The 12,415-nt window shown below is 34.5% G+C and overlaps 1 protein-coding gene across 1 annotated transcript; it reads right to left on the reverse strand.

The window, feature by feature from the left end:
- Nucleotides 1–8,576: 8,576 nt before the first annotated feature.
- On the reverse strand, nt 8,577–11,440 carry LOC131857197 (uncharacterized). The gene is made up of 2 exons (XM_059209408.1): nt 9,612–11,440; nt 8,577–8,712 (listed from the first exon to the last, which is right to left on the reverse strand). Exon 1 carries the CDS (start codon nt 10,513–10,515, stop codon nt 9,649–9,651), a length of 867 nt encoding a protein of 288 aa, XP_059065391.1. The 5' UTR covers nt 10,516–11,440; the 3' UTR covers nt 8,577–8,712; nt 9,612–9,648.
- Nucleotides 11,441–12,415: the final 975 nt, after the last annotated feature.

Below are 12,415 nucleotides of genomic sequence, written 5' to 3' on the forward strand. Positions count from 1 at the left end.
GCGCATGATGAAGCTGGCCAAGCTTCACAACCAAGAAATAACCAACCATACAAAAGAGAATTTTGCAACTAAGTAGTGAACACCAAATGAGATCAAGAAGAAATTCTTGAGATGCACCTAAAATTAATTACTATGAATTGATATGTTACAATGTACAAATGAGCAAGTGTTCATAAGCCAAGTGAAGAGGGAGTAGTTACGACTACTTTATGATAAAATTAAATGCAAGATGTTGACTCATCTCTACCTAGAAGGACACCTAAGATAACTAACATGGACAATATTAAATGACTGTTCCATGTGACAAATAAAGCTATCCTAAGTAAACATAATTAGAGTGAATAGAATAAAACTAATTTACTCCAGCACCATGGTTGAGATAATATGCAGCCACACTATATACAAAACTATATTAGCAAGTAAATATTTTATTCAAATCCACAATATGAAACACATAGTTTTACTGGAAGAACAAGAGTAACCTTATCTCGTTCAGATAATATCACAAGCAATTGCTTATAGAAAGATGCAATAATCCACAACATATACTCAAAGGAAAGACGACTGATTATATTATGTATGTTCGCAAAATGGTACAATAGTAAGCCTGAGGCTATATTCTACTTCTTCTCTAATGATCCTTATTGTTACAAAAGTTCCCTCATTTATATGAGGGTATACATTGTCACCAAGCATCGTGGCTTTTCAGCACATAACTATTAATTAGCACTTTTGTTAACAAACTGCAAGATAAACAAGTTTAGCATTCCTATGTGTTGAATGTACTTATCATCTGTATACATTAGAACGTCATTGTTTAGTGTCCTCATGTCGCTTTATGTCTAGAAATGATTGGATAGAATATGGTTAACACAAAGTGACAATTCTTTGTCTCGATCCAACTCTGCTACTACTTGATTCTTCTCATCACTTAACTTTTGTTTCCACTATTCCAATGATACTAACTCACCATCACTGTAAAAAGAGGGCACCCTAGGGGTATTCCCATCATCCATCCTCTGAAGCTCTTTCCTTAATTGATTTGCCAATTCATCATGGGACTTCAAGTAAGCCTTGACTTCAAATTTCTCACCTGGATTCATCAGACTATTGTCATTCATCATGTCTTCCAACCGAGACCTGAGCTTTTCATGCTCTTTCAAAGCTCTGACTATTCTAGTGTATGTTTTCCAATAGATTTTTGCAACTTGCATCATACTTGTGAACCTATGTTCAATGATCTCTAGAATCAACTTATCCATCTTTTGTTGTACCTTTTCTACTTGTCGAGATGTCTTTTCATCCCTGTTCCTCCAATACATAGCGTCTATCAATGCATCCATGGCATCTTTGTCAACACCGTATGTCATCCCTGTTTGACTACTACCTGTATCAATCTAAAGCAATCTTGCTTGCTACCTTTGTTTTTCTTCATCGGTTTTCTCATATAGGCTTTTGTATGTAGAATTTTCTCAGACTAGAAACTCTATCTGATCTTGGTTTAGTTTAGCGACATCCAAATTTAGTTTGGTAGTTATTCTAGGGCCAGTCTTTCCAACCTGCTACACCATCAAATGTCCAAAACCTTCTTCTATATCAACCAATATAGGTCTTTTATCTTTGGGATAGATAGCCCACTGTAGAAGAGCCTTCTAATCTGGATCATATCCTGATCCTCTAAAGAGTTTATCAATCTCTTTTGGCATCATTTGCCTACTTGGGTCCTGTTTCTTGAGGAATCCATCAAACAACAAGGCAGAGTTCATGTCCCATCCAGAGTATAATAGCACACCTGCTTCCTTAAGAAACTGTCTTCCCTTCTCAGGTGTCATTTCTCTCATCACAAGATCCATCTCCTCTTGTAACTTTTGAAGCTGCTTCTCTTCTTCACTATTTCTTATGTTATTCCTAATTTGAGATCCTTTATGCTAATAGAGGAATGCGGTGAACTCCTTGGAAGCAATGAATTCACTATCAACAATGAAATCCTCATGCTGCAGGAATCTGATGTCAGCCACTTCTTGGACATTTAGTTGTCTTGTTTCCAAGTCTGTTGGTATATCCTCTTCATAACCAGGGGGTAATCCTCTCGAGGAGTGAATAGAACAATGTCAGATGTGGAAGCAAGAGACATATGAGACAAAGGCTCTGTATTCCTAATAGTATCAATGTAATCCCTAAAAACATGAGGCGGGACTCCCTCAAGTATTTCCACTTCATGCTCCACAAGTTTGTTGGCCAGCTCCAAGGGGTATTCAATATTTTGTAGCACGTTCTCATCCATTTGCCTTCTAAAAATCTTTCATTTATAAGCCTGCATTGCTTTCTCAAACTTTATTCACTTCCCTCTGGCCTCTTCTCTGCCAATGTTCTTAATGAGGTCATCTGGTAGGTAAGATTGATGCTCTCCATCCTTCAGCTTTTGAGATGACCGGGCTATCCTCATGTATCTTTCAGGATCAAAATTGGGCCTTGGATCCCCCATAGCCATGCCATAATAATCCAATTTTGTCTGCAGCAGGCCATAACTCTTTGAACTTTTCATAATAAAATCCAAAAATACTAACAACCTAGGTACAATTGATTGTTTCCCATGGCTTGTCAGATGTTTTGTACTCACTATAGACAGTTGCCTCACAATTTCCAAATAGCCACTCTGTTAGAGACTATAAGTGGTAGTAAGTATGGTCTCCCTTCAAACTCGTATACCCTGACTTGTGTGCAGTCTAAAAAACAATACCAATCTCACACACACAATCGAATCCAGAAAAACAAACTATAATACCAATCTCCCCAATTGTGTTCAATTGAGGGATCTTCAGCAAAATCTTTTGGTCTTAGGAATCTTTGAACCTCTAGTGTAAGGGCATGATTGCACAGGCATCCCAACAATCTATATAATGGCTTGACAATTAACTCCTCAAAATGCCAATATTGATTATTCACATACCTCTGGTCCCATGAAGAAACCCATAGTTGCACTGGTTTTCTCATCCCAACATTGTCATATGTCTTGACACATAACTCTTCTGGCCATAACCCTTCATCTTGGCCCACATACAATAGCATATTCATAAGTAAGGAATAATGCTTGAAATGAACATGGATGACATCCCCCTTTAACTTTTATAACCCATGATTTAAAACCTCAACCAAATAAGAAGAAAAATCAAAGAAGCGGGGGTCCTTAGACTGCAAATCGGCACAAATGACCATGGCTGCAATATCCATCAAAGGATGGGCTTTTATCCCTAGCACTTGGGCAACATAGTAATAGGTATACTTGAAATATGGATGAAAAGAGTTGACATCATCGGGAGCTTTGTAATAATGACCTAGTGGCACTAAGGACCCTGCATTCCTAGGCCAATGTATAGGGAGTCTCCAAGTTTTGTAAATGTGCTCTAGGTTAAGATATTCACTTGTTAACTTCTTGAGGTCAATCAATTCTTCAAATCCCCAATCCAACTCGAACACGGTGTAAATAACCTCCTTTGTGATTGCAAGAATTGGCTCACCCATCTAGTTATGTATGGTCCTGGTTTTAGGGTCATAATTGTTTGCCAATGCCTTCATGAGCTCCACATTCATGAATACAATAGCCACAACTAGCCTTCCTAAGTTCAATCACCATAAATTATTGATAGGTTGAGGGGAAACTCTTCTGTTGTACCCATATATGAATAATTCATACCCTCTCAATTCTGTCCATATGTCTCCAAGATCCTCAAACTGGTCCTCCAGGCCTTCCTCATCTGCTCTTCTTGGACCTCAAACTGGATGATGGTCACTGGTCAATCAGGTCTTGGGCCAAAGAACACCCTTCTCTTTTCTATCTTTTAGGTTTTCCTTTTGCAATGATAAGTTCCTTTCCCTTTCTGTTCTTATTAGTTTTAGATGATGATTCCATTTGAATTTTAAAAAACTAGAGGTCTGTGTGCAAACAACTTACTTGGAGTTACTGAGCTTTATCTGTGTTAATTCACCCAATTCCTGCTTTCAGTTCGTCGCTTATGAATTCCTTAATGCTATGTGCTTTGATGTTGATCCATTACTTATGGCATATTTAATCAGTTAGTAATGGCCATTTTGGACAACGGTCACTTGAGCACACGTTTGAATTTAATGGCGATGTGACCTTTCGTGGGATTTGTTTTTTATTTTTGCAGCAGGGTCTTTTGTCGAAGAAACCTTAGGCTTCGGTGTGCTCCTTTATTTATTTTTCCATAGAAATACTTCTTTCATCAATATTAGTATGCCCCGTTCATGAAGACCCTCTTTGCTTTCTTCGATATCTTTTGTCGATGAAGACCCTCTCTGCTTTCATCAGTCGTTTCCTTCCTTCAATGGCTATTTTATATCGATGAGACATCGCTAGGTCTCAATGATCCGAATTCAAAAGGTATCGATGAGACCCAACAATGTCTCATCGATATAAAAGAACCATCGAAGGAAGGAAAAGCCGACATCGATAATAATTTATTTTTTTTGATAAAAATTATCATCATCGGAATTAGAATGACTACCAAGCTTTCGATCGATGATGTAATCGACGGACATACAACATCGGCAGAGTCTATTGGATTGTTGTATTTCTGACGGGAATGGCATCATCGACCAATCTGACACTGAGTTTTCAACAGTTGATTTTGTCAGCATTCCAACGAAAATTCATCACAAATCTGACAAACGGCCGTCAAAAATCAAGTCCAAATGTATTAGTGTGTGAAACAACCACTAGGTTATGAAGTGCATGGACATGAAGACAAGGTCTATAGATTGAAGAAGGCACTCTATAGTCTCAAACAAGCACCTAGAGCATGGTATAGCAGGATTGATTCATACATGATTAGCAATGGTTTCAGCAGAAGCAATAATGAGCCCACTCTATACACAAAGATTAATAAAGAAGGTCAGATTTTGATTGTGTGCTTATATGTAGATGATTTGATTTTCATTGGAAATTTGTCTATAGACACTTTTAAATCAGCAATGATGAAGGAATTTGAAATGACAAATTTGGGATTGATGAGATATTTCTTAGGTATTGAAGTTGTTCAATCTGATAAAGGAATTTTTATCTATCGATCTAAGTATGCCAAGGATGTATTGAAGAAGTTTAATCTGTTGAATTCTAAATCAGCACCAACCTCAGTTGCAACAGGAACAAAATTAAGCATAGAGGACAAGGGGTCAAATGTTGATCCAGCTTTGTTTAAGAGGCTTGTTGGAAGTCTCATGTGTCTCACAACTACAAGGCCAGATATCATGTATGGTGTTAGTTTAATCTCAAGATTCATGGAGTCACCAAAAGACTCACATTGGCAAGTTGGAAAGAGGATATTGAGATATGTTGCAGGAACCAAGGGATATGGAATATTATATTCCACCACTAATAAGTTTGATTTGTTTGGTTATACTGACACTTATTTTGCAGGTGATATTGATGATAGGAAGAGTACTTCCAGATATATCTTTCAGTCTGGTACAGGTACAATCTCATGGGCATCAAAAAAGCAGCCTATAGTGACCCTTTCATCAGCTGAAGCTGAATATGTAGCAGCAACATCAGCGGCGTCTCAAGCAATCTGGATGAGGATAATATTGAAGGATCTATTACAAGCACAAGAGGAGCCTACACCAGTGTTATGTGACAACAAATCAGCAATTGCATTATCAAAGAACCACATTTTTCAATAGAGGAGCAAGCACATTGATTTAAGATATCACTTCATCAAAGAATTAGTCAACAATGGAGAAATCTATCTTGAATTTTGTAGACTTGAAGATCAGTTAACTGATATTTTTACTAAAGCACTACCTAGAGAAAGCTTTGAATATCTACGAGAAAATTTGGGAATGAGTGAAGTTCGGTGGTTAGTCTTGGTTATTTTAATGCATGATCTAAATGCATGATTCACGTTTAGATCACTGCTTTATTTCATAGTAACAAGCTCATCAGTTATGAGCGATTATTATGTAGACCATTGTATGTAGAGAACAGTTAGTTTATTGTTTTTATCTCCTCATGGACCATAAAATCTGTTATGTTAAACAGCCAGTTTTAGCTTCTATTCGGTGACGTTAATCCTCTATAAATAAGAGGATATTGTAATGAATTTAGAATATGATTAATAAAAATCTGATTTTATCTCATTGCAGTAGCAATCTGTTTTTGTGCTGAAGCATGAATTTATTGTTTTGTTTTCTGTTTCTATTCTAATCTCTTCCTTCAAAAAGAAATAAAATTTGAAGATAAACTTAGTGAAAATATCTCATCTATAACGTATTCTGTTATATAAAAGTTAGATATTTATATTATTTTAAATGTTTATGAAAAACATAATGTTAAAAGTGCTAATTCAAGAAAAATAATTTAAAAAACATTTTATTTAGTAAAAGATGCATATATAAAACAATAGAATCTATTAAATTACAATCTTATTGTAAAACAATATATTATAAGAGAATTGTTTTGAAGGAACAAAATATTACATATACTATATATAATAATGTGAATTTTTATACAATTTTAATGTTTTTAAGATTTATTTTTCTCAAAATATTAGTTTACGAGATATCTAAAAATATTTAATCTATAATTATATATGCAATTGACCAAATCTGTAAATATTTTAAATCTAAAAGCATATTAATTGGAAAGAAAGAGAGAAAGACAACCTGCTATGTCATCAGTTCCTCTATCTGTGCTGTTTCAAATGAATTACAGTGTTTCTGAAAACATTAAAGAGCTATATTTTGTTGCACCTTAAATACCAAACAAGACTGCTATAACCAAAAAATGCTTCAAAATGTACCTACTTTAGTACACTGTTTTTGAAAGGAAAACCATTCAAATTTAAAACATAACTAAATATTAAGAAAATTAGACATCCACCAACAATTAAATATTAAAAAGAAAGTAAAAATATTAAGTTCTTAAAAGATCATATGATCTATTGTAGACAACTATTAATTTTGATCTTAATAGAAAATATATCCTTTGAATTAATTAAAACAGAGGTGAAAATTTATTAAATCAAAAAAAGAGAAACAATACAAGAAGGGTCAGACACTCAACAGAAGAAATTACACAGCTCTGTCAATCTCTATCAAACGATCTAACAAATGACACATATCTAAAAATAATTACCCTTTATCCAGTTTATTCCAACAATATATCTCTTAAATTGACTTAATTTATCATGATCTATTTAATCAATATTTATTATCATTTTACTTTCTTCATATTCAAATTAGTTTTCTTACATTTCAGATTGTAGCTAGTTGTGTACAAATTTATCCTGAAACTATGTTCTTTTCATTTATAACATACTTTCTTCCTATAGATTGCTAAGAACTACAAAAAGTTATATTTTAATTATTTAAAGAAAATCATTGATCTCCCAATTTGTGGGGCAACGTCTGCCATTGTAATTGGTTTTTTCTTTTCATTCACTAATTCCCACTGGTCATCCAAAGTAGAACTTCTCCACTGTCCTATGCATCATACCAAATTTCATCATAAATCTGTTCATACGAATCACTGAATACGAAATATCTGTAACTGACTCATGGGAATGGTTGTGCTTGTGTGGGGACACAATTTTCAGTTCCAAATTCATCGTTGGAGTTGCATGCAGTGTTTGAATGATAAATCTTTTTGAATTATTTATTTTAATAGTATATTGTCTATATTGTGTTTTTTACATTATTAATTTCAAATTTTTTGTTACTCATACTACATGAATTGTTTACAAGAGAATTTATGGTTATAAGTCTTCTTTAAGAACATGTTAAATCAAATCATGACATTAGGAATTTAATATGACAACATGATGCAATTTTTATGTATGTCTTTAAAAACCCAAATAAACACTCTAATATGTATAAATATTTTTTTTGCTAGATTGTAACACTTATGAATTTCATTTTAACTTTAATGTTGTCAAAAAGAACTAAAATTTATGACTAAATAGACAGGAAGCACTTAATCTTTAATATGTTTTATTATGTAATTTTTTTAATACTATTTCAATCTTATTTATAAAAATGTTTAATCAAAAAAATTTAAAGAAAACATTATATTTAATAAGATAATCATATATAAGACTTAGATTCTATAAAATTATAATCTTATTATAAAACAAATAACTTGAAAAAATATTTTAACATATTTCATACATAAAAAAAATGTGAAACCCTTTATACAATTTTAATACTATTAAAAATACTCTAATTTTTCAAAATAATATTCATATATGTATAAATCTAACATATCTTTATACCATTTAAAACTGGTACTAAAGAAAACATAACTGATGAGACATATTTAATTCCAAAAATATAAAGAAAAAGACAACCTTGTCTTTAATTACTCTTTGTGCTTCCCACACAAATTACAATGTTTTTGAAAACATTTAAATAATATATTTTGTTTCTACTTAATTACCAAACAAAACTACAATAACGAAATTGTGCATCTAAGTGTACCTGCTTTACTATAATGATATAAAAGAAAACCACTAAAGGAAATTAAAGATCAGTGGAGAATAAGACCAACACAAAGCCTTGGATTGTCGCACTCTTCCATTATCAGTTTTGATTGTCCATGCTTCCATCATTTCTCTGCATTTACCAGGGAGATGAATTGCTCTCCCGTAAACTCTTGTCCCCATTTCCAATATTGCTTTACAAGCATATCTGGTAGCCCTGATAGACAAGCAGCAATAACATTTTTCAAATCATTCTCTCTCCATGCCATGAAATTTTCAATATCTTCAAATTAACAAGAAAAACACATTCTACATAAAGTTTTTAAAGTTCCCTTATCAAAAATATTGCCGTGATATTAAATATTGACTTGAAATTTTCTAAATAATAATTTAGAAGAATATTCTTAATTAGTATATAATTATCTTAAGCATAAATTAACAAAAAACTATATTGAAATCTTGTAAATTAGAAAAATAAATTTTTAAAACACTTTCATTAAACCTACAGAAGAAAAAGAAAAAATCAAACATGCATGTAAATATTTCTGAAAGTAAATAACATTGAAAATATGCACATATATGAGTAAATTTCTAGCTGTAGACATAGTATATTCCCATCATAAAAGACATGCTTTATATATGTCTTAAGATAATATTATATATGAAAAAAGACTTTTTTTTTGGTTGGTAAAGGTAAAGCCATATTTTATATTAGTTTTGAGTAAATACATATGATTATCACTGCATTTCAAAAAATTCTAAAAACCTCTGTTCTTTGGATCACAGAGGGCCCTTCAAAAAAACAGAGTCTAGAGGCTTAGAGTTCAGCCATTTCTTGAACCATTTAGGGTTTTAGTCTGGAACCAAAACATATACATAAGTACTAAATATATCCAGCATTGAAAATAAAAACTAATAAAAATTTACAAGGATAACTATATAATCAAAATGGAAAAGAGAATCCATAGAGAGCCTAGCTTGTGGACGGAATGTCCAGTTAAGGATGTTGCTTTCTTGGATGGCCTCATCCCCTGTTTGAGGATGAAAAAAGACTTAAAAAAGCTATTGATTTAATATTCTATTCTGGAAAGAAACCCACTCAAATTTAAAACACACCTGACTATTACAAAGGCGATTAGAGATCAGCGGGGAATTAGGTGGACTGCACGCCTTCGATTGTCCATTGCTTTGTCACTTTTGGTTTGGGTTCCCACTCTCCCATCATTCCTCTGCACTTGCCTGCGAGATCAATGACTTCCCATAACTTATCTTCCTCAAACTCTTGTGCCCATTTCCAGCATTGATTTACAAGCATATCTGGTAGCACTGACAGACAACAAGCAATAACATTTTTCAAAGCATTCTCTGTCCACACCACAAAATCTTGAATATCTTTGTCCCCACAATCTTCAATATCCTTGCCCACACAATTTTCAATTTCATTCCCCACACAATCTTTATTGCTCTTATTCAACATAAGTCTGCATAGTTTGTAGAGAGTGTAGCTTGGTGCTATTTTCATCCAATCCTTAGAATCCGTTAAATTTACAGCATTCTCCTTCTTGCCTCCTAGTAGATTTTCACTTATCAACAGGTTCTCACATTCCTTTAAAAGAGTATCTAGAATTCCACGTGCCTCTTGGACATCTGTAACACTCTCTTCAGAGCTAGGATCAAGTTTGTCGTAGTCCATTTGTCTCTTGTAGAACTCCATTTCTGCAGCCATGCCAACTTGATTATTGTCGCTTGTGAGATCCTGCAAGATGCTTATTTCATTGGCATGGAGATCTATATCGCACTCGTCTGCGAAACTCAACAAGTCCCACAGTTCACGACAAGCTATCAGAACTTTCTTCAAACTATCAGACTTGGCCTTCAGTCGAAAGAGGATAGTAATGAGCGACACTACTGTAATCTTCAAATAATGTTTCTCTACATGTGGGAAATGCTCCCTAACTGTGGGAATTGCTTCCCTTTGAAGCATATTTAGAAGCTTTTTAACATCCTCTGAACATTGCATAGAATATCGGGGAAAAATGACTTGACTTCCTCACTTGACTTGGCTTTCTTACAAGCTTTCCTCATGAGGTCCTTCACTTTTTCAAAAGACATTTTATTGGCTGCCCACAAATTAGAGGGATCTTCTCCGGGCAAGCATAAAAGCTTCAAAATTCTTGCATACTCGACAGGCAGTTTAACTGGATTCTCCTTCCTGATTAGAATACGAAACCAATACACAAAATTACCTATAATAACCTCTGAGAGGAAACTACATACCTTGCTGAAGAAGACCACAGTTAGCTGAAGCATCACCCCCAAATATATGAACTTGTGCAATCTGATTTTGGTAAATATCTTTGTGGGCAATCTCTCCAACTTGTTCAAGCTGACTTTGGTAAAGATCTGTGTGGCCAATCTCTGCAGCTTGTTCAACCTTACTTTGGTAATATCTTTGCGTGCAATCTCTTGTTCAACTTTACTTTGGTAAATATCATTGATCTTTTATTATCCTGGAATCGTTGTCGGTCTCTTTTTAGGTCGTACACTTGAATCAACTCAAGTGTTGTGCTTCTTGTCCAGAAATCTTCTAGGCAAAGATGCCTCCTCCAACTTTGTCCATGCACACGAAAATACAATTGGACAGCCAACCATCTCCAGCATATGAGGATCCATCCTATTATGCTGAAACTGAAGAGTAGAGATAATATTGCATAATCAATAGGATAAAAGGGCCTTACAAAATATTCATTGCGATATATGTTTGATAAGAATGAGATTATGATACCAACTGTGACCACTATCCCAACTGCTGAACTAAAAACTGACCTGGATATCACATAATCAGCTTGGCAAAGACGGGCAACTAACCATGAGCTAAGCACTTCAACTTCAAAATTATCCCAAGAAATTGACATCGTCCTCACATTTGAGCATTCAGACGCATCCTTTTTAGTGGCAGGGAAAATTGCAGAAATCGTTTGCCTAAGAAGCCCATGAACGGTTTTACTAGCTAAAATAGTGCAAACTAATATTAAACCAAGGACTGCAATACACATGAGTAAAATTGTATTTGCAAATTTATCCAGATTGTCCAGCTATCATTACTGTCACCATCATTAACAATGATCATTTCAGAAGCAATCTGGACACATATACTTATTCCTAAAGCCAGAAAAGTTCTCACACTTGGGGCACCCATTGCAGGTAGCAAATAGCCTATAAAAACACACAGAGCAACTTTTCCGCTAAGGACTATCTGATGATAGACAATCAACTGTTCCACATCTACATCCTCATTCTTACATCCATTGTCAGTGTGTCTTACATTTAAATCATTCTTTGTAATATGACTCACAGTTGTCCACCACACAATTATCTGCACTGTTACACCGGTGAGGGAAAAGGCCTTACCAGGCAGCCATGTGGCCCGTTTTGTAATTGCTCGCCATACATCCAACGCCATTAGAAGAACAAACCAACCATAGCATGCTAAAGTTAACCAATTAGCAGCATATGTAACTAAAGAGTTCCAATCCTAGCCACCAAGATGGGAATATTCATCAAGATAATATTCTTGAGGAGGAGATGGAGGAGATGGAGCAGGTGCAGTAAATGGAGAAGCTATATATGGAGGAGATGGAGGAGATGGAGCAGGTGCAGTAAATGGAGAAGCCATATAAGGTGCAGATGCCACATAAGGAGAGGTAGGAGACGCAGAAATAGAAGGATATGGAGACTCCATATAATATGGAGGAGATGAAGCATACGTCTTATAATGTGTGGAAGATGGAGATACAGGAAATGCCATGTAATTTGCAGAGGAGAGTTATATGAAACTTCAATGTAGTCTATTTCGATTAATTCATCGATCCCCTTCCTCAACTTTAGTTAAGTTCGAGTTGTGTACACGTCAAATTTTT

This window comes from Cryptomeria japonica, chromosome 7, assembly GCF_030272615.1.
Source record: "Cryptomeria japonica chromosome 7, Sugi_1.0, whole genome shotgun sequence".
Lineage (NCBI taxonomy): Eukaryota > Viridiplantae > Streptophyta > Pinopsida > Cupressales > Cupressaceae > Cryptomeria > Cryptomeria japonica.

What these genes read in the sequence shown, in the direction of transcription:
- LOC131857197 (XM_059209408.1), bottom strand. Translation starts at nt 10,515, where the DNA reads ATGCAATGTTCAGAGGATGTTAAAAAGCTTCTAAATATGCTTCAAAGG.